This window comes from Podarcis pityusensis (assembly GCF_964106645.2).
Source record: "Podarcis pityusensis genome assembly, chromosome: 2".
In the NCBI taxonomy this organism is placed as follows: Eukaryota; Metazoa; Chordata; class Lepidosauria; order Squamata; family Lacertidae; genus Podarcis; species Podarcis pityusensis.
Genome location: NC_138029.1, coordinates 125,431,608 through 125,458,660, shown reverse-complemented (window position 1 = coordinate 125,458,660; position 27,053 = coordinate 125,431,608). Strand labels below are relative to the sequence as shown.

Genomic DNA, 27,053 nt, shown 5'->3' with positions numbered 1-27,053 from the left:
ACAATCGTACAGGTGCTGGACTGGTGAATGCCTTGTCAGTTATTAAGAACATACAGGGAGACACCAGAAATAATGTCATAAAAGGAGATTTTACTTCAAGAATTAGAGTCTGAAATACAGGGAAGAAATCTGAAGGAACCAGCATGAGAGATCAGTATAAATTGACACATGCGAAGCAGCAAAGGTATTTCCAGAGAGACGGATTCTGCCCAGGTGCAGCTATTTCTGAAGAGCAGACAATCGCTTGACTTAAATACACTTGGTGCTATACTTTGAAATTGCTGGCATAGAAATGAGAAAATTCCTACATGAGGCCATTATCACATGCATCCTGATATTCTGTAGATGGCACAAAACTTTAGCCAAGTTCTCTTTATGTCCAGGTCTGGCAATTTTAATTTTCCTGAGACTACTCATCTCTTTTCTGACCATCTAAAATCAATGTCCATGTCCTGTCCAAAACCAAAACTTCAGTCATGTCCTTCCATATTCTAAGTTTTCTCCTAGTCTTCCATTTTTGATCCTCATCAAGAATCATCTGCCAAAAACATAATAATAATAATAATAATAATAATAATAATAATAATAATAATAATATCTTTATTGTCATCTCATAAACTTTTTGTATAGTGCTGGTCCTAAAGGTTCTTCACTGGCTCCCAGCACGTTTCTGAGCACAATTCAGTGTTGGTACGGACCTTTAAAGCCCTAAACTGCCTCGGCCCTGTATACCAGAAGGAATGCCTCCACCCCAGTCGTTCCGCCTGGACACTGAGGTCCCCCTTCGAGGGCCTTTTGCCAATTCCCTCACTATGAGAAGCAAATTACAGGGAACAATGTAGAGGGCCTTCTCGGTAGCGGCACCCACCCTTTTGAACATGTCCCCTCAGATGTCAAGGAAATAAAGAACGACATAAATTATAGAAGACACCTGAAGTCAAGCCTGTATCAGGAATTTTTTAATGGTTGGTGTTTTATAATGTTTCGTTATGTGCTGTAATCTGCCCAGAGTGGCTGGAGAAATAAATAATAAATTATTCTTATTCTTATATTCCCAAAAGACCTTTTACTGATATCTCTTATGTGGCTAGTTTAATGTCATTTCTTTATAATTTAGCTAATTTCATTTTGCACTTTAGTAATTCAGTTTGCAACTTCTTAAGCAGCTTATGAAATCCTGCTATGGGTCATGAACAGTTTAACTCCAGTTGAGATTGTGGCTGGGACCAACTGTACAATTTTATGATATCCGTGGAGCTAAGGATCAAATGTCATGTTTAGTTTTTTGTTGTCAGGTGCTCCTTTGTGTTCAGATCAGGTCTCAGCAAAATAATGTAGCATTTGGGAATGAAGATGCAGCCCAGGAGCCCAGCACTGGAGGCCAAGATAGAGAAGATCTGCACGCCTACCATGAATTTCCCCTTGGTGCTCAGGTAGGTGGGCACAAAGGACACCCAAACACTGCAGAAGACCAGCATGCTGAAGGTGATCAGCTTGGCTTCATTGAAGGCCCCTGGTAGATTCCGTGCTAAGAAAGCCACTGTGAAGCAGATGGCAGCCAGGAAGCCCATGTAGCCGAGGGAACTGTAAAGCATGGCAACAGAGCCTTCGTTGCATTGGACAATGATCTCTCCAAGTTGGGAGCTGAAGTCAAAGTCTGGAAATGGAGGCGAGATCCCCAGCCAGATGGTGCAGATGAGAACTTGGACACTGGAGCAGGAAAAGACAATGGAGTGGGCCAAACCCTTCCCCAGCCATCTCCTCACCCTGTTCCCTGGCTTAGTGGCCAGGAAGGCCAGGACTACAGTGATGGTTTTTGCCAAGACAGAAGAGACAGCAACTGAGAAGATGATGCAGAAGGCTGTTTGACGGAGAAGACAGGTCACGTTCCTTGGCTTTCCAATGAAGAGGAAGGAGGACAAAAAGGAGAGCAGTAGAGAGATGAGGAGGATGTAGGAGAGGTCCCTGTTGTTGGCCTTGACTATTGGGGTTTCTTTGTATTTAATGAAGATTCCTAACACAAAACATGTGGCTAAGGATAAGAAGAGGGCAAGGGAAGCCAGGAGGCTCCCCAAACTTTCTTCATAGGACAGGAAGGTTATTACTTTGGGGACGCATTGATCTCGGTCCTCATTTGGATGCTGATCCTCTGGACATTTGGTGCATTCATCAGCATCTGCAGAGAGGAAAACACAGTTCAGTATCCTAACATCATTCACAAAACTGCAATGGTGTGCATGCTGTTGAGCTGCTCGTACAGGATTTTCAAAAAGACCCACACTGTACTTTGAAATGCTGACAATCAGGGCTTTAAAGCATGAAATCAGCTGACATCACTTATGCATTTGGTGATCGACAGGTTGGCAGCAGCACCCAGCTGCTATTTTCACCTGGGAAATTGAGATCTAGTGCAAAGGCCAGAAAAAATTCTGGATCGCTGGATTATACAACCTTGGGTTAAATGGATCAATAGGTTGACTCAGTATAATGGCAGCTTCTTGTTATGTTTGAATATTGAGAAGCATAATATTAATAGGAGATTGCAATGGTGTGGTGATGCCAGAAATGGACAGACTAACAAAAAAGAAAAAAGTTAAACAAGGTAAATTACCAAGGACATTCTTCGATCTTGTTGAAAATTTTGATTTAATAGATGTTTGGAGACTCAAACATCCAACCACAAAGCAATTTACTTTTTTTCTGAGCCACACCAAAGTTGGGGAAGGATAGTTCTAATGTGGGTTTCAAGGGATCTAATTCCAAGAACATCGAAATGTGAAATATTGCCTCGAACATTATCAGATCATAACCGTATAATTTTAGAGGTTAAAAGTAATGAACAAAATTCATTCAGATGGAGGATGAATGAAAACCCTTTTGAGAATTTAGAGTGATTGAAAAAGCTAAGGAGACTTTGAAAGAATATTTTAAATGGAATTTAAATAAAGAAACAAGTCTGGACATTGTTTGGGATGTGAGTAAAGCCGTCATGAGAGGTTTCCTGATTCAGCAAAATAATTATAGGAGAAAGTTGAGAGAAAAGAAAAAAGAAGAAATTTTTGGCCAATTGGAAGAGTGTGAAAAGAAATTAACGATAAAACCCAAAGATGAACAGATCAAGCAAGTAATTAAAATGTTACAAACTCAGTTTTCGATATTGGTAAACCAAGAAGTTGAATGGTAAATCAAATTAATGAGACAGAAATTCTTTGAATCGGCTAATAAAACAGGGAAACTTCTCGCATGGCAATTAAGAAAAAGACAAAAACAGAATGTGATAAATTAAATAAAAGTAGGAGAATACCAAATAGAAGACCCGAAGGAAATAAAGAAATTTTGATTTTGGTTACAACATAGAATATGATAAATGGGTAAAACTATGGAACGAAGGAATGAAATTTACTGCGTGTTCCACCTTAAGGGAAAACTTAGAAAAAATGATGTACCGGTGGTATATTACCCCGGTCAAATTGGCGAAAATGTACAAACTGGGTAACAAAGCCTGTTGGAAATGTAAACTTAAGGATGGGGATCTCTACCACATGTGGTGAGAATGTGAAAAGATGAAAAAATTCTGGGACTTAATATATAATGAACTCAAGAAACTTTTTAGGTACACATTCCCCCCCAAAAAGGAGGCTTTTTTACTAGGGATAATAGGAGAGGAAGTGAAAAAGGAGGATCATAAATTATTTCAATAAGCCATGGTAGCAGCTGGGATCTTTGTAGCCCAAAAATGGAAGTCACCAGAGATCCCAACGGTTATGGAATGGCAGGCTAAATTTTTTGAATACATAGAATTAGCGAAAATGACGTATAAAATCCAACACCAAAAAGGGGCAAAGTTTGTAGAAGAATGGGGTAAATTTGTAACATATATAGGAATTGTAGAAGTTTAAAAACTACAGCAAGGTTAATATAATTCTTGTGACGTGTATAGAAATGAAGAAGAAACTGTAAGAGAAGATTTATATTAAGAAAACCGTAACTGGGAAGGAAGGAAGTCGAGGCGTGATTCTACGCAATGTAAATAAGATGACACTAAGAATGACTGTAAATATTGTTTTATTTTGTTTGTGGAAAAATTCAATAAAAAGCATTTTAAAAAAAAATTTGAGAATAATAATAATAATAATAATAATAATAATAATAATAATTTATTATTTATACCCCGCCCATCTGGCTGGGTTTCCCCAGCCACTCTGGGCGGCTTCCAAAAGAATATTAAAATACTATGATACATCAAACATTAAAAGCTTCCCTAAACAGGGCTGCCTTCAGATGTCTTCTAAAAGTCTGGTAGTTGTTGTTCTCTTTGACATCTGGTGGGAGGGCGTTCCACAGGGAGGGCGCCACTACCGAGAAGGCCCTCTGCCTGGTTCCCTGTAACTTGGCTTCTCGCAGTGAGGGAACCGCCAGAAGGCCCTCGGTGCTGGACCTCAGTGTCCGGGTAGAACGATGGAGGTGGAGACGCTCCTTCAGGTATACTGGACCGAGGCCATTTAGGGCTTTAAAGGTCAGCACCAACACTTTGAATTGTGCTCGGAAACGTACTGGGAGCCAATGTAGGTCTTTCAAGACCGGTGTTATATGGTCTCGGCGGCCGTTCCCAGTCACCAGTCTGGCTGCTGCATTCTGGATTAGTTGTAGTTTCCGGGTCACCTTCAAAGGTAGCCCCACGTAGAGCGCATTGCAGTAGTCCAAGCGGGAGATAACCAGAGCATGCACCACTCTGGCGAGGCAGTCTGCGAGCAGATAGGGTCTCAACCTACGTACCAGATGGAGCTGGTACACAGCTGCCCTGGACACGGATTTAACCTGTGCCTCCATGGACAGCTGTGAGTCCAAAATGACTCCCAGGCTGCGCACCTGGTCCTTCAGGGGCACGGTTACCCCATTCAGGACCAGGGAATCCCCCATACCTGCCCGCCTCCTGTCCCCCAGAAACAGTACTTCTGTCTTGTCAGGATTCAACCTCAATCTGTTTGCCGCCATCCATCCTCCAACCGCCTCCAGACACTCACACAGGACCTTCACCGCCTTCACTGGTTCTGATTTAAAGGAGAGGTAGAGCTGGGTGTCATCTGCATACTGATGAACACCCAGTCCAAACCCCCTGATGATCTCTCCCAGCGGCTTCATATAGATATTAAAAAGCATGGGGGAGAGGACAGAACCCTGAGGCACCCCACAAGTGAGAGCCCAAGGGTCTGAACACTCATCCCCCACCACCACTTTCTGAACACGGCCCAGGAGGAAGGAGCGGAACCACTGTATGACAGTGCCCCCAGCTCCCAGCCCCTCAAGACGGTCCAGAAGGATGTTATGGTCGATGGTATCAAACGCCGCTGAGAGATCCAGCAGAACTAGGAAACAGCTCTCACCTTTGTCCCTAGCCCACCGGAGATCATCAACCAGTGCGACCAAGGCAGTTTCAGTCCCGTGATGAGGCCTGAATCCCGATTGGAAGGGATCCAAATGGTCCGCTTCTTCCAGGCGTGCCTGGAGTTGTTCAGCAACCACTCGCTCAATCACCTTGCCCAAGAATGGAAGATTTGAGACTGGGCGATAGTTGGCCATCGTGGCAGCATCTAAAGATGGTTTTTTAAGAAGCGGTTTAATAACCGCCTCTTTCAGCGGGTCTGGGAAGGCTCCCTCACGGAGGGAAGCATTCACCACCCCACAAAGCCCATCGCCCAGAGAAGCAGATGTGTTAAGACCCAACTTATTTTATAATATATTGAAGCTACAATTATTCCCTCTTTAGGGAAGTTTTTAACGACTGATGTTTTAATGTATATTTAACCTTCTCTTGTAAGTAGTGTAGAAATAATAAATTATGTTGTTGTTGTTGTTGTTGTTGTTGTTGTTGTTGTTGTTTCTAAAATCACGTATTGCTTTAGAATTATATGATTCCTCCAAGGAACTCGGAGGAGTATTATTGTGTGGCATAGCCTCCATTCCTGAACTGCTGGGACCTCTCAGAAATTGTCAGGTGGTCTCTCTGGCCCTAGTGCTAACTGACTCCATGGCAGGACAACAACCCTCCAGAGGCCACAGGTTTGGTCAACCCAGTACACCCTGGTGCTCTCGCTCACTTTCCCCTCACTCAACACGAAAGTTCCCAGTACCTGATTCACTGACATGTACTCCCTGCAACATTGGAGGTGTCCTTTGAATACTAGTTGCTGGAGATCACACGGGGGTGGGAGGGCTGTTTTTTCTATGCAGCAAGGCCTTCCTTTTTCTTATGGATAGATTTGGAAGATGTTTCACCTATCCATCAGTAAAACTGTACAGGTGATGTAGTAGAAGTCGAACCCATAAGACAAAATTCTGTAGAGGAGCTACCATAATTAAAACCTGAAAAATTCTACAAGTCTCAGCAGATGGGCAAATTAAGTTTCCTGGTGCTGTGGGGACATTAAAAAGGTAAAGGGACCCCTGACCATTACAGGCTGGCAATAGGTGAACCCTCCTTGAAGAGGGCATTTCATTCATGGGGTGACATTTTCAGTGCTATTTTATAGAAAAAGAGGTGCCTGTCAGGGAATGGTCTGAATCAGAGGATTGGGGAATGCATTCTCAGGCAGATCAGCTCCTCTCTGAAGAGGGAGAGACACAGACACCGAGCAGATTAGACCAGAGTTACCTAGCTATGAGATAATGGAAAGAGAAACAGAAGGGAGGGAACAGCCAGCAAGGACGTCATAAGAGAGTGGGGGGGGGGCTCGCTCCCCACAAACTAGAAGGTCCATCTGTATTAGAGAACAAATAATGCAGCGAGACTATAAAATATAAACTGCTCATTAATTATGGTTATTAACATCTTATTTGGAATGGCTCAAATATTTGCCCCATCCTCTCATCAGATGCCATTTTCTCCAAGTTCCTCTCCTACCTTCCTGAGTGGAGATGGTCCCTTCTGAGCAGGGAGAACAATCATAGCAGCAGGGCGGCTTCCCTTCCTGAACTTTTCTGGAATATCCAGGGAGACAGCTTTCTGTGCATCTTGAACGAGGTACGGTCTAGGCATGAAGAGAAAACTGAGCACTAAGGAGAAAGTGATAGGGGTATTTATGCCTTTGGACACAGACCCAAGTTGACCCCAGGCTCTATTTTGGGACAGTTACATTTCTCTTTATATTTTGCAGAGTTGCACGGAAGATAATTTTTGGGGGTGTTTCTGCTCCCCCATCCCCACCCCCCTTAACATTGATATCTCACATTTCTATGCTACAATAGTATTGCAAACTGCAGTACTAAGATAACAGTTAACAACAAACAGAAGCATGGCATAAACCATCATACGAACATCAGCAATAAAACAAGTCCTCCATCTGTTGCCATGACATCTGCCAATAGTGACATTGGTGTTGCTTTCAAAGTCTGCACCTAGTGCAGAAATTGGTGCCCAGTTTGCTTGTGTCTCATGTCTCTATGCCCAAAAAGATGTGGAATGCCTTACTATACTCCAGCCTTACCCAACCTGCTGCCCCTCAGATATCTTACCACAATGCTGGCTGGGGTGCATGGGAGTTGTAGTCCACAATATTTGGAGGGCACCAATTTGGGGAAATGTGTTTGGAATGTTTCCTATTTACTTTGAAATTTTATACATGTTTACTCATGAGCAGGTTTCATTGCACTCAATGGACCTAGCTCCAAAGAAGCCCCAACAAGATTGCAGTCAAAGCCTTGTATGTACTATTCTAAATGTTATTAGAGCGTAGCAGTTGTTAATAAAATGTTAATAAAATGACAGATCCATTTCCCCCTACCTTCTTAAATAGCTTGGGCCATACAATTGCTTCTGGGTTGATGGTGAACTTCAGATTTGAGGACTTTTGTCCCTCTATTCTCCCAATTTTAACTCTATCATGAGAGTTATTAGGAAACAGCACCCAGTTCACGATATCGAAGTCAATGGCCAGTGCCCCATTCTCATCCAGGTACTGCCCATCAGCTGAAGTGTTAGAGTAGAACTGGACTTCTTTCAAGAAACGATGAAACTAGAATGACAGAGGAAAATCCAGAAATGGGTATGCAGGGCTGAATTAGAATGGTTGATTTGAAGGGGTAGATCAGTCAGTAGACCATAAGACTCTTAGTCTGAGGGTCATGAATTTGAGCCCTATGTTGGGCAAAATATTCCTTTATTGCAGGGGGTTGGACTAGGTGACCCTCATGGCCCTCCCAACTCTACAATTCTATGATTCCAAGACAGGCATAGGCAAACTCAGCCCTCCAGATGTTTTGGGCTACAACTCCCATCATCCTTAACTAACAGGACCAGTGGTCAAGGATGGGAAAATATGTAAAACATGATGAACATGGCTTTATTAAAGGAAGAACACTAAGTTCTATGAAGGATGAAGTCATCTTTCTGCAGCAGGATGAAACAGTGTAAAGAAGGATATTGAGTGGCACACTGGGAATCAAATAATATACGAATATATAGGGAATATAAGAATATAATATCACAAATACACGATAAAACACACACACACCCCACACACAAATAACAACATTCCCCCAACCCCTTACACAAACACATTTAAAAGGGGTATAGGATGTTAATCAGATAGGTGCCATGTTGAAGAGGAATAGTATTGCATGGCACCAAAAGCTGTATGGTGAAGGTGCCAGCCAAACTTCCATAAGGAGAACATTCCACGAATGGACTTCTTTCAAGAAACGATGAAGCTAGAATGACAGAGGAAAATCCAGCAGTGAGTAAGCAGGGCTGAATTATGCAACATGGCTTAAACTCAAGACCCTCTGCATCCTAATCTTCTCTGAATAAGAACTAAAGTATCTCTCACCTGGAATCATCTGACTGTACTAGATTATTAGACAGCCTCAATCTGCTTCATCATTTTTGGGATGGCCAAAATCCGAATTATTACACAGTAAGCTGTATAGTGAAAGTGCCAACCGAACTTCCCTGAAGAGAACATTCCACGAATAGGAAGTCACTGCAGAGAGGGCTGGCTCTTGTCTTACCACCCTCTGGAGCTCTTGAGGAGGCGGCACACAAAAATGAGTCTCAAACTATGATATCAGGGTCTGGGTAGGTACTCCGTGAGACTCTTAATTTGAGGGTCTTGAGTTTAAGCCCTATGTTGTCCCAGTGAGCAACATGACTCCCCTGGGGAGTCCAGTGAGCAACATGACTCCCCTGGGGCTCCTCAAAAAGCTTAAAAGTGTATTGCTGTCTAATGATAGTCTAATATGGCAGTGTCTAGTCCTAGTGTGTCTATTACATTTTGTAAAAAGTCCTCAATATTCATGTTAGATCTAGATTCTTTGTGGATTCCCAAACTTTGCAGTGTAGGAGGTTGCTAAGAAGTAGGTAACTGTTGAATCAGAGCATTGGTTCAGTGAGCTCCACATCTCTCTGTGTGTTTTGCTGTCTTTGCCTGCAAATTATTGGATAATACTTCTCTCAGCAGGAATATAGCACTGAATCTGTGGGCTAGACCTGCCGTACAGTGATGGGCCAATTCTGTTGTGCTCCATTTGTAACTCATGTAGAATTCCTTTCCCCTGGGAACCTGGATGGGAGAAACTCTGATGGATATCTGTCTGCAGGTGAAAACAATGTCAACGGCCAGTCAGTCAATGTAGACAATACTAACCAGTGTTCTGACACAGTGCAAGACAGATTCAGATGATCCTATCATGATGATTCCAGAGCAGGGACAATGAATTCCAGTTTGTAAAAGGAAAACGATATACCTGCCATGGCTGTAGCTTTTGAAGTTCCATGCTGCCTCCACCCACAATCAACATCCTCTTTGACCTGGATGAATATGCGGCATTTAAGGCCTGAGCCACAGCTTGGATACTCAAGTAGTTCACATAGCTGTCTTGGGACAGGATTCTTTCAATCTCTTCCTGGGGCAGCATCTTCACATTATCCTTCTCTCTGCATTTGGTCATACCCCTCACAGACAAGGGATGCTTTGAATAGGAACAATCAAATGCTTCTTCCGAATACCGTTGACTAGTCAAGGACATTAGCCCATAGTAGTCCTTCTTCATCCTTTTTTTGGTTTTCATTACAAAGGACAAAGAGCCATGGGCATACTGGAGGCAATCAATATCACGTAACAACATTTTGTTCTGAAGAACTGTGGTTATCCAGACTTTCCCCTCAGTCTGTATCCTTTCAAGTAAGGACTGTACCTCTATGATTGTGTAAAGCCCACTTTGGGAGTCTGCAAAGTAAACAAATACATTGACTTGTCTCCACATGGCAGGTGCTTCACGGGGTATCCATAGCCAAGTTTTTCGTAGTACTCTTTGTGTGAAGGCAACACAAATTTCCCTTTTGTTCATCAGATGTGTTAAGGTACTCAGGAACCTTTCACCACTTTCATTGTCTGGAGCAAAGAGGCCGACCCACGTCCACCTGAAATGCAGGAGGAGTTGGACCATCCCTTGGTACTGCGTTTCTTGGTTTGGCACCATTTGGTAGACAAAAGGGGACTGGAATTTATCAGTAAGCACGAACCCATAACTGAGCTATTGAGGAAATGGAAAGAGATTTTGGAAATAAAACATTTTTTTAAAAAAAATAATGTAATTCTTTCACCGATTATCTTGCTAGGGAGGGGGGACATGGATGGTTATTTCAATTCCTGGAACTGGTCTTTCCCCTTTTTCCATCAGTCCCCCCCCCCACTGCCTTTTGTGGATTATAAAATGCAATGGCGCAAGGAGTGGTAGAGAAGCAGAGATTTGTTTTAAAAAGATGACTTTGCTTTGAGAGCTCACCTTATCAGCAGGAAACATCAAGCAGACTAAACAAGTTGAAATGGAATGCAAAGGGAAAACAAAGAGGAGTTGGAAGGGGAAGGTAGGAGGGGGTGAGGAGGAGAGAGGAAAAGAAAGGATACCTAGTGGCAAAAAGAGGCAATTACAGGAGGGGAAAATTTTTTCTTCTTTTTTTGTTCTTTCTCTGTCCTTCATACCTTTTAAGGGAGAGTGGAAGTAATATTTGAGGGTGGGAAATATAGTAGTTTTGGGAGAAATGAAAGTAGGACATATGAATAAATTTTACAATTTTGGAAATATGGCATCAAAGAAGCCACAGTTGGAGGCTGGAGCTACAACTACCACACAGACAAGTAGAGACAGAACTAGGTAGTTATTGCAGATATCTTAATGGATCGGGAAAAAAGACTTAAGAGAGAATACAGATATATTGGAGAAAATGTCTGGGAAAATAGAACAAAGCATCAAAACTGTGCAGGGCTTAATGGGATAGATTAAAGAATTTACAACAAAAACATCAGACTGGGGAAAATCCATGCAAGAGTTGAGTAAAAAAGCACAGGGTTTAGAGGAAACAACAAAAAAGACTCAATCAGAAGAAAGAGAACAGAAAAGAGAACAGAAAAAATAAGAGAGGAAACGATGGAATTAGTGACACAGGGAGCAACATGGGACTCAATTGCAATTCTGGAAATGCAGCAGGAGGAACTAACTCTACATCTCAGGAGGATCCCTGAGGAGGCAGAGGAAAACATAAGAGAAAATTATAGCAGGATTGGCTAGCTGGTTGGGGGTAGGAGGAGAAGGATTGGGTCAATTGATTGACAAAGCCTTTAGGGTAAAATAAAGTTTTGCAAAAACAAACAAACTACGAGGGGATTGCTGTTGGCTATTTGCAGGTTAGTAGCGCTGCAGAGAGCTTGCTGGGGAGACCATGCATGACAAGGAACTCAAAAATAACTTTAACAAGGTTTTAATAACAAAAACAAAAACTCCTTTTACACTAAAGATAACAACAACCCAGACCCAACCACCAACCCATCCCCCAGGGTAATGAGAGAGTTAGGTGCTGCTCCTTATATACTATGCCCAAATGCTGACACAGCTTAATTAACACACCCTAGCAGCACCTGCTATGTTTCACAGCTGTAAGACTGGGTCTCATTATTTCCCCTGGCCCTGGCCCTTAAAGACATACACAACTTGTGAAACAATAATGAACCTTCACATTTTACAATGACCATTCAACAATTGCCTGGTGATTTTCAATTCATGAATGGTTAAAGATAGAGTATTACAGCTGAACTACCAAAAAAGACTTACAATTGATGAAAAGAACACTATAATTCTTAAAGAATTCCTGATGAGATTGCTGAAGAAAAGGAGTAATTATATATCTTTGACTAAAGTATTGAAAAACAACACAATTCCATATAGATGGGAGTTCCCCGAAGGTGTCTTGTTTACATATAAAGGGGAAAAGCAAAGATGTAAAAATGTACAAGATGTGGAGAAGTTCTGGAGAAAATACAAAAAAGAACTTTGAGGAGGAAAGCCTGAAGCAGTAGGTACAGAAGGAGAAACAGATCCGGCAGAAAAAGAGGACGAAAATTAAGAAGAAGATAAACAGGACCCTTAATTAGACCTTTTTAATTATAGTTTCCAATTATCACAAAAAAACATTTGCCTTGTAAAGTTATTTCTGTTGCTATCATCCTTCCATCCTCATCTTTAAATAACTGTTTCAGGTTATATCTATTTTTAGCATAAATTACCACACCTCTTTTTTTTGTTTTATCTGATGTTATAAAGTCCATCCCCAATCATTTATTTATCAAGACTCTTCTATGTTTTCTTGCTACATGTGTTTCTTGCAAGCATATTATGTCCAAATTCTCTTTTTGTAATACATGTTCAATTTTATTCCCTTTTAATTTATTGTTTAGTCCATTAACATTCCAAGTTAAAATTTTCAGATTCATCTTTTCTATTTTATTTATATATTTTATGCACCAAATGACAAAAAAGATTTTTTTTAAGAATTGGAAGAAAAATTGTTTGAGTTTATGGATCAAAAGATTATATTAATAGGTGATTTAAATGGAGCAGTCTCTTTAGAAATGGACAGGACAATAAGAAAAACGGACTCAAAAGAAGGAATGCTACCTGTAATTTTTTTTCAGTATGGTGGAGAACCTAAAATTGATTGATGTCTGAAGATTTAGACATCTATTTCAAAGAGATTATATTCATTTTTCAGAACCAAATGAATCTGCTGGAAGAAGTGACTCAATATGGACATGAAATGAACTAACACGGAGAACAAAAAAGAATAGAAATATAGTGGTACCTTGGGTTAAGTACTTAATTCATTCCGGAGGTCCGTTCTTAACCTGAAACTGTTCTTAATCTGAAGCACCACTTTAGCTAATGGGGCCTCCTGCTGCCGCCGCGCCACTGGAGCACGATTTCTGTTCTCATCCTGAAACAAATTCCTTAATCCAAGGTACTATTTCTGGGTTAGCAGAGCCTGTAACCTGAAGTGTATGTAACCTGAAGCGTATGTAACCCGAGGTACCACTTTACAACCAAGGACACTCTCAGACCATAATCCAGTGTTACTGGAATTGAAAGGAGAAGAAAACTCCACATTTAAGTGCAGGGTAAAATGAAGGTCTTATAGATAACCAATTAACTTTGCAAAAAGGAGAAAATATTCTGAAAGACTATTTTGTATTAAATCTGAATCAAGAGACAGAACTTAATACGGTCTGGGATACAAGTAAAGCAGTGATGAGAGGATTTTTAACTAACTTAGTTGGTCTTTAAGGTGCTACTGGAAGGAATTTTTTTGTTTTGACTATGGCAGACCAACACGGCTACCTATCTGTACCCCAAAAAGTTAGAGAAGGTAAAAAGAAAGAAATTTTGGAAGAACTGATTAGAAATGAAAAATAATTGAATAAAAAAACCTGGAAAAAACTCAATAAAACAGAATATAAAAATGTGACAGACACAATTTTCGATAATAAAAAAATTCCTTCCAGTAGCACCTTAAAGACCAACTAAGTTAGTTCTTGGTATGAGCTTTCGTGTGCATGCACACTTCTTCAGATACACAGTGTGCATGCACACAAAAGCTCATACCAAGAACTAACTTAGTTGGTCTTTAAGGTGCTACTGGAAGGAATTTTTTTATTTTGACTATGGCAGACCAACACGGCTACCTATCTGTAACTGGAACAATTCTCGATGTTGGTGAACCAAGAAATTGAATGGAAGATTAAAAGTTGGAAACAGAAAAAGTTGGAAACAGAACTGTTAGATCCTAAAACAAAGATGCTTTCAAGAATGTATAACTTGCTGTTAAAATGGAACACTCAGGACGAGACAGTTAAATCTGCTATGATTAAATGGGCACAAGATGTTGGACATAACATTATGTTTGCTGAATGGGAACAGTTGTGGACCACAGGTATAAAATTTACGGCATGTAATGCCCTAAGAGAGAATATTATGAAAATGATTTATAGGTGGTACATGACCCCAGTCAAGCTTGCAAAAATCTATCATTTGCCCGATAATAAATGTTGGAAATGTAAAGAAACTGAAGGTACATTCTTTCACTTTTGGTGGACGTGCCCAAAGATTAAGGCTTTCAGGGAAATGATCTATAATGAAATGAAAAAGGTATTTAAATATACCTTCCTGAAGAAACCAGAGGCCTTTCTTCTGGGCATTGTCGGCCAATTGGTGCTAAAGAAGGATAGAACTTTCTTTATGTATGCTACAACAGCAGCAAGAATACTTATTGCAAAGTACTGGAAGACACAAGATTTACCCACTCTGGAAGAATGGCAGATGAAGCTGATGGACTATATGGAATTGGCAGAAATGACTGGCAAAATCCGAGACCAGGGAGAAGAAATGGAGGAGGAAGATTGGAAGAAATTTAAAGACTATCTGCAGAAATACTGTAAAATTAATGAATGTTAAAATGATGTTGGACTGAAAAGAAGTGGTTTTGGTAATAAGGTTAATAAGAATAGGTAAATATAGATAGTTATACGGATGAAAATGTATAGTTATAATAGGTTAAGTTATAGAGCAAAGATAAATTAAAGAGGGTAAGGATTTGCTGAAAAGACTTGGAAAACGGGAATACAAAAGGGGAGGTGTGAGGAGGTCAAGGAAATAAGCAAATGAGCTCAAAGATGCTGAAAAATGGATTTATTCTTTTTTAAAATATTTTTTCCTTCTTCTTTTTCCTATTTCTTAGTTATCTGTTTTTTGTATTTTGTATCATTTTCTTTTTTCTTTTTAGGTTGCTTTATTGTTAACTTTTTCGTTAGCTTGTGTTTGTTTGTTTTTGTATGTTTTTTCTTTATGTGTAATTTTTTGTATAATCTCAATAAATATTCTTTAAAAAAATAAAATAAAATGTTAAGGCAGAAAAATTTTGAATTCGCAAATAAACCAGGAAAACTGCTTGCTTGGCAATTAAAAAAGAAAAAGGGACAAAATGTAATAAACAAATTGAAAATAGAAGGTAAAATAATAGATAGATATGAAAAGACAATTGGTAAAATATTACACAGAGCTTGTTGTTTAGTCATTTAGTCGTGTCCGACTCTTCGTGACCCCATGGACCAGAGCACGCCAGGCACTCCTGTTTTCTACACAGAGCTATATCGAGCCAATAATCGAGTACCAATAATGATACAAGAGGTGCAGCAAGGAATTAAACATTCAAAATTAGATAAATCGCCAGAGCCAGATGGTCTATCAGCCACATATATAAAACAACAAGACTTTCTGTCAGATGCTGGTGGTGGTTGCTCGTGAGTAAGCAGGCAGGACTCTGACCTGTCTTTTACAGGTTTTATTGTGCAAACTATTTTCAGTGCAGATCCATGTCTGTCTTAGTCACTTGCAGAATCTGGGAGTGGCCCCTTCTGGCTTCTCCCCCAAAATAAGAGCTTTGGCACCCCAGGCCTCCTCCTCCCCTCCTTGCATTTCACCCCTCTGTGCAAGCTGGGCGACGGAAGTGGCGTGCATCCCTCCTGGCCAGCCTGGCGAGGTGAGGCGCTGGGGCTCTCAGCAGCACCCTCGAGCCCTTTCCTCGCTTGGCTGGCCCCTTCCCTCTCTTCTTCACTGGAGGTGTGGCTTTTCCCACCACTGGAAGAGGAGCTGCTCCTCAGGAGTTTTCGGAGACTCTCTGTATCCCAGCAGCCACCCTGCCTCCTTCCCCTGTTCTGATGGCAGTCCCCTGACACTTTCTGATACAACCGCTCAAGGTTGTAATGAATAAAATATTGAACACAGGGAAAATCCCAGATTGATGGAAAGAGGCAATCCCGGTACCTCGGGTTAAGTACTTAATTCGTTCCGGAGGTCTGTTCTTAACCTGAAACTGTTCTTAACCTGAAACACCACTTTAGCTAATGGGGCCTCCTGCTGCTGCCGTGCCGCCAGAGCACAATTTCTGTTCTCATCCTGAAGCAAAGTTCTTAAGCCGAGGTACTATTTCTGGGTTAACGGAGTCTGTAACCTGAAGCATATGTAACATGAAGCGTATGTACCCTGAGGTACCACTGTATAACATAATATGGCAAACCATTTGAAATTGGTGTTAAAAGAGCTAATTTATCATGATCAAGCAGGCTTTCTACCTGGACGACAGATGGACAATATAAGGAATATAATTAATATAATAGAATACCTGGAGATCAGGAATGAAAAGCAGGCTGCATTTATGTTTGTGGGTTCAGAGAAGGCCTTTGACAATGTGTCTTGGACTTTCATGAAAAAAATCTATGGAAATGATACCAAAGAAAGAGGTGGCTTCTCTTTGCCAGATCTGAAATTATATTATGAGGCGTCATGTCTCTGCTGGCTGCGAGAGTGGATAACTTTGAAAAATAGCCATATCTTAGACCTTGCGGATAGCTGCCTGAAGCCCGGGGAGCGCAGTGGCAGTCGGAGTGCTCCGAAGGCTTGCGGATAGCTGCCTGAAGCCTGGAGAGTGAGAGGGGTCAGTGCGCACCGACGCCTCTCTCTCTCCAGGCTTCAGCGAAAGCCTGCATTCACTCCATAGGACGCACACAAATTTCCCCTTCATTTTTGGAGGGGATAAAGTGTGTCCTATAGAGCCAAAAATATGGTACATAGAGTTGCTCATAGAAGTAGAACACCAACTGAAATAGAAAAGTTTTGAAGATACAAGACAGTTAGTTACCGACTAGTTGCAATATCACCAAGTAAATGATGTGTTAAAAATGAGGAGATTTCACCCCTCCCATACCCAAGAATCTCCTGATGATCTCCTGATGGTCTCTGCTGACTCTCCAGAGAGAAGGAGGCGTGTCCTGCCTATCTACTTATTCTGCCCAGCAACATATCTGTGTGTGTGAGAGAGAGTCAGTCAGTCAGTGTATCGGAGAGAGTGAGAGTGTTAGAGATCCTAGAGATAAGATTGCTGTTAGAGCAGCTGCAGACTCTCAGTGTAGCATTGATTTATGCTTAGAATATTCAGCTCTGTATATAGTTTTGTATCATAGTTGTAGTTACAGAATAAAAGGAAGATATTCTACAGAGCTGCTCTCTGAGTGGTTTATACTCTGCAAAACTCTGCTGCGCAACGACTGTATTATTGAGACAGTGAGTCCGGTGCTCTCAGCTCTAAGCTGTGAGTCCACAGCACTGTGACCTGTTCCTGTGAGAAAGGAGGTCTCTGGCGGTGCTACCCAGCTCGCCTAGCCCAGTCGGGGTTGAGGTACATGAGTCCAGTCGGCGCACTGGCTCTAGGGCGATGCTGACAAAAAATAGATAAGAAAAATGGATTTAGTACAGAAATTTCAAGGTTTGAAAAAGAATTATTGGGAAATGATGTGAAGTTACTTTCTAAAATGTATAAATTGTTGCTAGAGTGGCATACTAAAGATGAAGTCAAATCAGTAGTGCTACGATAGGCACAAGATATTGGGCACAATATCCAATTTTCATCTTGGGGAAAAACTATGGAGGGAAGACAAAATTTACAGTGTGCTGTGTGTTGAAGGAAAATTATATGAAAATGATATATTGGTGGTATTTAGCACCTGTAAAATTATCAAAAATATAGAGAACTGCTCCCAATGTTTGCTGGAAATATAAGGAAAAAGGTGTCATGTTCTACCATATGTGGTGGATGTGCAAGATAACAAAAACATTCTGGGAAATGATTTACAATGAGTTGGAAAAAAAATGTTTAAAACAATATTTGTGAAAAAAACAGAGGCTTTTTTGTTAGGCATTCTAGGTACAGAGATTCTGAAGGAGCAGAAACGACTATTCATGTATGCGCCGACAGCAGCGTGGATGTTACTGGCCCAGATATTGAAAGAAGAGAAAGTTCCAACCAGAGACAAACGGCTGGTGAAGATGATGGACTTTGCAGAGATGGCAAAATTGACTGGGAAAATCAGAAATCAGGAAGAGAAGAATTCTAAGAAGGTATAGGAAAAAATTATAATGAATTTAAGAGAAGACTGTAAACAACTAAAAACTTTGGCACGATTTGAGTAATGCTTGCAATGTACGAAAAGCCATGGAAAATTGGATTATTATTCATTTAACAAATTAAAGAAAATAAGATAAACAGTTGGAAAAAAAGATTGATAATGGAAAGGTGGAGGGAAGTCAAAGGATTCAGGGAATCCTAAATGAAGAGGTGAATGATTTGTTTAAATTTGTTATGTAAAACGTAATTGTCAGGGGTTCAGGAGCAGAGGCAAGGGCAAGGGAGGAAACAGAGAGCGAGGGAGAGGAGGCAGAAGAAAAGATGAGTGATGACGACGACCCGAGATCTCCGAGTCTTTCCAGTGAATCAGAAGATTCACAGAAAGGAGCACCAGTGGCCAGGGCAAGGGGGGAGCCTAGGGGGACACCCCAGGAAGATAGGGCCAGAGGGGACTCAGAGGGGAGCAGTTGGAAATCAGGACCAGCGTCACCGCCAGAGAGCAGGGAGGAGGAAGGGCGCCAGGGATCAAGCGCTGGCAGCTCACAACAGGGGGGAGGGCACGAGTCAGGAGTGGCCACACCTCCATCGGGGAGCGAAGAAACGGTCAGACGGAAGGTGGAAGGTTGGGCGCGCGTGCCAAGTTCAAATGCACAGGAAGGTGGCGCAGTAGGCAGCCCGGAAAGGGAGCCAGGTCCTAAAGCCCGCCGAAAGGAGGGAGAAGAGTCAGGGGGGTCAGCGTCAGCGTCAGAGGAATCCCGGAAGGAAGAGACCCCGGGGGGCAGAGGGACCCAGAGAAGAACAGTCAGGCGGAAAAGGTGGAGCAAGGCTAGGATATTAAGTTGGTGTACAAGGGGCGGAGACTCAGATGGAGCTTCGCCGATCTAACCATGAGACGTAGAGTTGCACGCAGCAGCTTGAGAATGGAAACTGTAACTCAATAAAGACTTTTATTTAATGATCGCTGGCTAGCGTGATCCTCTGTGAGCTAGGATCTGGAAGCAGCTCTGACAGTAAGCTCCATCCCCAGATTGTGGGCATCTACGTCCTCGCGGAGAGGAGAGAAAGCGGGTGCCTACTAGCGAGCTCACGAACGGCAGACAACATGACGGCCGAACAGCAGATAGTGGAACTCAGGGAAGCAGTGACACGACTGAATGCCGAGGCTCTTGCATCCAGGAAGAGAGAGGAGGACGCAGCTGCCGCCTACAGGGATCTCCAGGTCAGGTTGGAAGTGCTTACGAAGCAAGGGCAACTGACACCCAAACCGGAGGGGATTGGGTTGGGGAGACGAACAGGCGGTCTGGTCTCTCACTTCGATGGGAATTTGCAACAGTACCCCAACTTTAGAGCAGATGTAATGTGTGCACTGCAACTGCTGAACAAAGACTTTAGAGATGAGCAAGAGAAGGTGGGATTCATCATGTCCCATTTGCATGGAGATGCTAAAGCATGGCTGCGCAATTTGTGGAGAGATAAGGATCCGGCGCTCCAAAATGCGGATGCCTTTATTAAAGCGATGGATGGGTGCTTTTTATCAAGCATTGACGTGGATCTTGCTCGGCAGGAGATACATGGACTGAAGCAAGGGAGGGCCAGCGTAAGGCAGTACCATGCCCGCTTTTTCGCTTTGGTCAGTGCCCTGGAATGGGACAGAGATTCGGCTCCTGTAAGAGACCTGTTTTGGGAGGGATTGCACGGCTCGGTTAAAGATGAAATTGCGAGGGGGGAGAGACCCCGGACCACGCAGGAGATCGTTCAGAGGGCGCTGGCGGTGGGGGTGCGGCTGGAAGGACGTCCGTGGAGCAGGGACGAAGGGCGTGGAGGGCGCGAACCAGCCAGGGGCTCCTCCTTCCTTCCCAGAGAAGCAGCGCGTGCGCAATCCACGCCTCCGCCAGGAGGAGGAGCGGAACCTATGGAGGTTGGAGGTGCAAGGGCTCAGTCAGCAGCCAGAGCCCTAGCACCGGCAGCAGTGAAAGCGAAGCCTCCTAGAGGGAACAGGAAGTGTTACATCTGCGATGATCCACAGCATATGGCGAAAGAGTGTCCCCAGAGGCTCCACAAGCACACTGCAGCCTCAGCAATGGTAACTGCAGCAACGCAGCAAGGACAACCACAGCAGGGAAACGAAGGAGTCTGGTTGGAAGAAGAGGCACTGGGGCCCAGCCAGACGTGTCAGTGAAGCAGTCCCCAGAGATTTTACAGCCCATGGACCCCCTCCCGCCCAAACCGGTAGTGAGGCTCACCGCGTCGCTCCAGCTGCCCAATGGAATCACCATGGACGTGCCAATCACCATTGACTCCGGAAGCAATGCGGACTTTATAGGGCAGGACTTTGTCGACCGGCACGCTATACAGTTGCTGCCTGCCACGCTGCCCCTGCAGGTTGTCACGGTGGATGGCAGGGAGCTGCTAGGGGGGCAAGTGGTGAAGCAGACGCCACCAATGGTGATGCGACTTGGGAATCACAGGGAAATCATCAGCTTCAATGTCACTCAACTATCGGACACGCCCATTGTATTGGGCATGAGTTGGCTGGACAAGCACAGCCCGACGCTGGCTTGGTACCAGAGGCAGCTGACCTTCGGCTCTTCCTTTTGCGCTGAACACTGCATCGTGCCCAGGCAGGAAGGAGGGGAAGAGGAGTCACAGCTGCAGCTAGGCACGCTGCAAGCGGTTCCCCACAAGTACGCAGAATTTTTGGAGGTTTTCTGCGAGAAAGAGGCAGACAGGCTACCCCCCCACAGACCATATGACTGCAAAATTGACCTGCTGCCGGGGGCGGCGCTGCCCAAAGGGAAGCTGTATTCCATGTCTGAGGACGAACTGCAGGAACTCAAAGAGTTCATAGATCATAATTTGGAGCGCGGTTTCATCCGAGAGTCCAAGGCAGCGGGGGGCAGTCCGGTATTCTTTGTTAAGAAGCGGGACACGCCCCAAAAAAGACTTGTAGTGGACTTTCGCATCTTGAACAGTATGACCAAGCCATCGGACTTCCCCATGCCCCGAATCGACGACCTCCTCGCAAAGGTACGGAAGGGCAGAGTGTTCACCAAGTTGGACCTGCGAGGGGCATACAACCTCATTCGCATGCGGGAGGGAGATGAGTGGAAGACAGCCATGTTCACGCCCCTGGGCACCTACGAATATAGAGTTATGCCTTTTGGATTGCAAAATGGCTCCCACGTTTTTCAAGCTTTCATGCATCACGTGTTGGCGGGGCTCCTCTACAAGACGTGCGTCTGTTTCTTGGATGACATCCTGATCTTTTCGGAATCGCAGCAGGAGCATGACAGACACGTCAAGGAAGTGCTGAGCAGGCTACAGCAACATAGGCTTTACGCCAAGCTGGAGAAGTGCCAATTCGACGTGACGGAGGTGGATTTCCTGGGCTACAAGTTGTCTGATAAAGGGCTCGCCATGGACAGCGCCAAGGTCCGAGCAGTGTTGGATTGGAAAAGCCCACGCAACCGGAAGGAGGTCCAACGGTTTGTCGGCTTCGCGAACTTCTATCGCAAGTTTATCAAAGGCTTTGCGATGCAGACAGCGGCCATCACGGACACGCTCAGCTCCAAGAAAAAGAAGTTCATCTGGACAGAGCAGGCGGAGCAGTCCTTTCAGGCACTCAAGCGTCTCTTCGCGTCGGAAGAGCAGCTGCTTCATGTCAACCCCAGCAGGCCGATGAGGGTGGAGACAGACGCTTCGGACAGAGCCGTGGGAGCAGTCCTGCTGCAGAAAGACCCGCAGGGGGTTTGGAGGCCGGGAGCGTTTTACTCAAGGAAGCTCAGCAAGTCCGAACAGAACTACACCATCTGGGACAGGGAGTTGCTGGCCATTCATGCAGCGTTCAAAGCGTGGAGGCACTTCCTGATCGGCGCCAAGCACACGGTGCAGGTCTGCACGGACCACAAGAATCTAGAGCACTGGCGCACGGCACAGTTCCTGAACCAGAGGCAGATACGTTGGGCTGAGTTCTTTGCGAATTTCGACTTCCGAATAGAGTATGTCCCGGGGGACACCAACATCATGGCGGATGCTCTCTCCCGTAAGCCACAGTATCTGGAGGAGGCAACGCCAGCGGCCGCCATGCACATCTTCGCACCGACAGTGTGGGCGTGCGCGGCGGCGACAGTTGACCTGGATGCGGTGCGACGAGCGTTGCAGGATGACTCCTTCGCGCAAGCAAAGATGGCAGAGGTGCACAGGGGCACGGCAGCGACCGACGAGTTCCAGCTGCGAGATGGTTTGCTTATCCGTAAAGGGGCCATCTACGTGCCGGGAGACGAACTTCGCGCCAAGGTACTGCAGCAGCTGCACGACGCGCCCACTGCCGGGCACTTTGGCAAGGAGAAGACGGTGGAATTAGTAGCCAGAGACTTCTGGTGGCCCGGAATGAGAGGGGAAGTCGCGGACTACGTGGCGAGGTGTGACACCTGCCAGAGGTCCAAACCAGTGCACAGACCGCCGGCCGGACTGCTGGAACCGCTGCAAACTCCGTTCGAGCCATGGGAGAGAGTGGCCCTGGACTTTGTCACGGATCTGCCCAGCTCGAGGGGCAAGACGGCTGTGCTGGTGGTGGTGGATTTGTTCTCCAAGATGGCACATTTCATTCCGTGTGCGAAGGTGGCCACGGCGGAACAAACCGCCAAACTGTTCATAGACCACGTGTTCAAGGTTCACGGTCTGCCGCGGTCTATTCTGTCCGACCGAGGGCGACAGTTCATCTCAAACTTCTGGCAGAGGCTGATGGGCTTCCTGAACGTCAAGATCAACCTGGCGTCGGCTAGACACCCGCAGACCAACGGGCAAGCGGAGCGGGTCAATGCCATCATGCAGCAGTACCTGAGATGTTATGCGAATCAACAGCCTGCGACGTGGGTGGATTACCTGCCTCTCGCCGAGTTCGCCTACAACAACACGAAGCACGTGTCCACGGGGGTCACGCCGTTCTTCGCCAACAACGGGAGGCACCCTAGAACCTTCCCGGGACTGGAAAGAATGGGGGAGGGGGAGCCGCAGACAGCAGATGCGTTCGCGTCGGAGTTGCAGGAGGTCCACGATCAGCTGCGGCGGCACCTGGAGCTGGCTAAACACGCATACAAGGTACAAGCGGACAAACACAGAAGGGTTGGCGAAGAGATCCATGTGGGAGACTGGGTCTGGTTAGCAGCCCACGCAGTGCCGGCCAGGTCGTTGGCGAAGAAGAAACTAGGGCATAAACAACTGGGGCCCTACCAAGTCGACGAACAGGTCAACCCGGTGGCTTTCAGGCTGGCTCTTCCGGAGGGTTCCAGAATGCATCCGGTGTTCCACAGATCGGTGCTCACTCCCTACAAGGCACCTCACAGGTTTCAGGAACCAGGAACGGCACCGGGTCCGCTCCGAGAGAGAACCGGGCAAGGGGGAGTGGCACAGGAGGAGCGCATCAACGAAGTCACGGAGATTTTGGACTCCAGATGGGGGGAAGAGGGGGTAGAATACCTTCTCGCCAAGGAGGGCACCCCGGCCAGTGCCAACAGCTGGGTGCCGGGCTACGCTTTAGACGAACCTCTGCTCAAAGAAGAGTTTCATGCCCTCTTCCCACATAGGCCAATGCCAGCAGACTTTTTCGACGACTGGCTTTTCACGCCCACGCTTTCAGCCAGCACGTTCCGGGGGTTCGACTCGGACGAGGAACCGACACGAGACGCCCGTTCCCCAGAGGGGTCACCCTCGGGATCTGCTTCAGAACCCTCGTATTGGTGGGATGATCGACCAGAGGAGCAGTTCCGCAGAAGGTGGCTGGAGGGTCCAGGACGAGCAACGTCTCCAGAAGGCAACGAGGGAGAGACGGACATGGACGTTTTCGGGGACGACCCGGGTTTCGAGCACGGCGGCACAGAGATGGAAGCGGAGGTGACCGTCGTCAACGAGAGCAGGGAGGAAGAACCGGAAGACTTCGGATGGCGGCCCGCCACGGGAAGCGAACTGTATCCGACATTCGTCCCCCTGACACGGCAGCACCCAGATCCCGCACCGGAAGGAGGGGAGGGGGGAAGAGGGGGCTTCGAGGGGGGGATGGATGTCAGGGGTTCAGGAGCAGAGGCAAGGGCAAGGGAGGAAACAGAGAGCGAGGGAGAGGAGGCAGAAGAAAAGATGAGTGATGACGACGACCCGAGATCTCCGAGTCTTTCCAGTGAATCAGAAGATTCACAGAAAGGAGCACCAGTGGCCAGGGCAAGGGGGGAGCCTAGGGGGACACCCCAGGAAGATAGGGCCAGAGGGGACTCAGAGGGGAGCAGTTGGAAATCAGGACCAGCGTCACCGCCAGAGAGCAGGGAGGAGGAAGGGCGCCAGGGATCAAGCGCTGGCAGCTCACAACAGGGGGGAGGGCACGAGTCAGGAGTGGCCACACCTCCATCGGGGAGCGAAGAAACGGTCAGACGGAAGGTGGAAGGTTGGGCGCGCGTGCCAAGTTCAAATGCACAGGAAGGTGGCGCAGTAGGCAGCCCGGAAAGGGAGCCAGGTCCTAAAGCCCGCCGAAAGGAGGGAGAAGAGTCAGGGGGGTCAGCGTCAGCGTCAGAGGAATCCCGGAAGGAAGAGACCCCGGGGGGCAGAGGGACCCAGAGAAGAACAGTCAGGCGGAAAAGGTGGAGCAAGGCTAGGATATTAAGTTGGTGTACAAGGGGCGGAGACTCAGATGGAGCTTCGCCGATCTAACCATGAGACGTAGAGTTGCACGCAGCAGCTTGAGAATGGAAACTGTAACTCAATAAAGACTTTTATTTAATGATCGCTGGCTAGCGTGATCCTCTGTGAGCTAGGATCTGGAAGCAGCTCTGACAGTAAGCTCCATCCCCAGATTGTGGGCATCTACGTCCTCGCGGAGAGGAGAGAAAGCGGGTGCCTACTAGCGAGCTCACGAACGGCAGACAACATGACGGCCGAACAGCAGATAGTGGAACTCAGGGAAGCAGTGACACGACTGAATGCCGAGGCTCTTGCATCCAGGAAGAGAGAGGAGGACGCAGCTGCCGCCTACAGGGATCTCCAGGTCAGGTTGGAAGTGCTTACGAAGCAATAATAAAATAATAAAAATATATTTTAAAACAAACAAACAAAAAAAGCAAAATTCTCTATGCAGTTAAAAAAGATTCAATAAAAAACAATGAAGAAGGTAAAACTACATAACAAACTTCAATTAAAATGCCTGCTGCAATTAAAAAAAAAGAAAAGTTTTCAGTAGGCCCTAGAAAGACATTGGAAAGGGCCCTGTCTGTCCTCAACTGCAAGGGAATTCCATCACCCTTCATATCCTCCAACATATAGAAGAAGAAAAGTCTAAGGAGTAAACCCTTCACAAATCCTAGGTCAGCTGAGTGGTGCTTTGCTTGCCTCCTTCCAGCAACTCCTGCAGCCAAGCTTGTGCCAAATGTATTGCTCTGCTTTCCTTTGGAGCACAGCAGTGAGGCTGAGAGGAAGGTCTTGTCATCTGGGCAGGCCAGGACCTTCGTACCCACTGCCCAGGCTTGTGGACTGTGGAGGTGACTTTGATGCTGCTAAAACAGTGGTTTGACTTCATCCCAGAGGGTCATTCCATTGTCTTTCAAGACACAAAGATGCCAACAACAACAACAACTAAGTGGCTAATATTGCCAGGAGTGTTTCACTTGGACCCATTGATTACCTGTGGGATCTTGTAGATGCCCAACATGCTTGCAATGTGTGTGGAGATGTCAAATTCACTCTTTTCAAGAACAGCTAGCAGGCTTTTCTGTTTCCCACAGCTGTAGTTTGGAATGTTGATTTTCCCACCAGCAAGCAGGTCTGTCATGGAGTCAGAAGTCAGTCTTCCCTCACAAAAGGTATCATAGATGCTGTAGCCCAGGGTGATGTTGCGTAAGAGACTGGGGTTATGATTAATATCCCGAACAGCAAGGGAGAAGGAAATAACGTGTGAGTTCTTCTTATCCACCCAGCTGTGAAAAAAGTGTGTCACACAGTCAGCCTCACATTCTTTTTTGTATTAATCAAAGCAACTAGGAAAATAGACCAAGAGGTAGAGCAAAGTGAGACAGAGGTCTACTGTACCTGTGTCTACAGTATTTTTGCAAGGGGGGAGTATGGAGGGAAGATCAGAACACAAATCAGCCTCATTTCTGGTGACCTACCAAAAGTCCCTTGAGCCACATTGACCCCCAGACTGCATTGCAAATGACAGTTGACATTTACAATTTGCAGTTGCATAGATTTTGTTGTGCATGGGAAAAGAATTGTGTTCCCATTTTATTTACTACAAAAAAACCTGCAACTCAAAAACATCCCACAAGACTTCCTACCTTTTAGAAAACAAGTCATGCTTTGGAGAGCAGTACATGTCAAAACTACTGCTACTAATTACATAAAATACATTATAAAATGCTTTGAAAAATGGCTTTCCCCCAACTGAACAGACATATAGAACTCTTTAAATAAATTAAGGAATGAAACAAAAGAAATTTTTTCAAAGGTATCAGAAAACAAGTGTATTATGGGAAAGGGAGAGTAGATAGGAAGCAGAAATACAGGAATGCATCATTACTTACGACTTAAGTCTGCTGACAGGGGTGCTGGAGAAGGTGAATGGATGTTGCTCATTAAAGAATCTTTGAGACGTGACTCCACTAATGAGGTGGTCTGCTAGCTGGTAAAAATTTGAAGCCAACATTCGCTCCTTGATCGTGTTCAGTGGGCATTTTGCCCTCAGCTGCAACCCATTGGTTGCAAGAGGCAGGAACACAAGTAGTATTATCAT

General features: G+C 45.1%; 1 protein-coding gene across 1 annotated transcript; it reads right to left on the bottom strand.

Annotated features, from left to right (window-relative positions):
* Positions 1-1,277: 1,277 nt before the first annotated feature.
* On the bottom strand, positions 1,278-27,053 carry LOC308465607 (vomeronasal type-2 receptor 26-like; the record flags this gene model as incomplete). Its single annotated transcript, XM_080985622.1, has 6 exons — positions 1,278-2,176; positions 6,902-7,028; positions 7,782-8,012; positions 9,742-10,530; positions 25,947-26,238; positions 26,845-27,053. 6 exons carry the CDS (start codon positions 27,051-27,053, stop codon positions 1,278-1,280), a joined length of 2,547 nt encoding a protein of 848 aa, XP_080841748.1.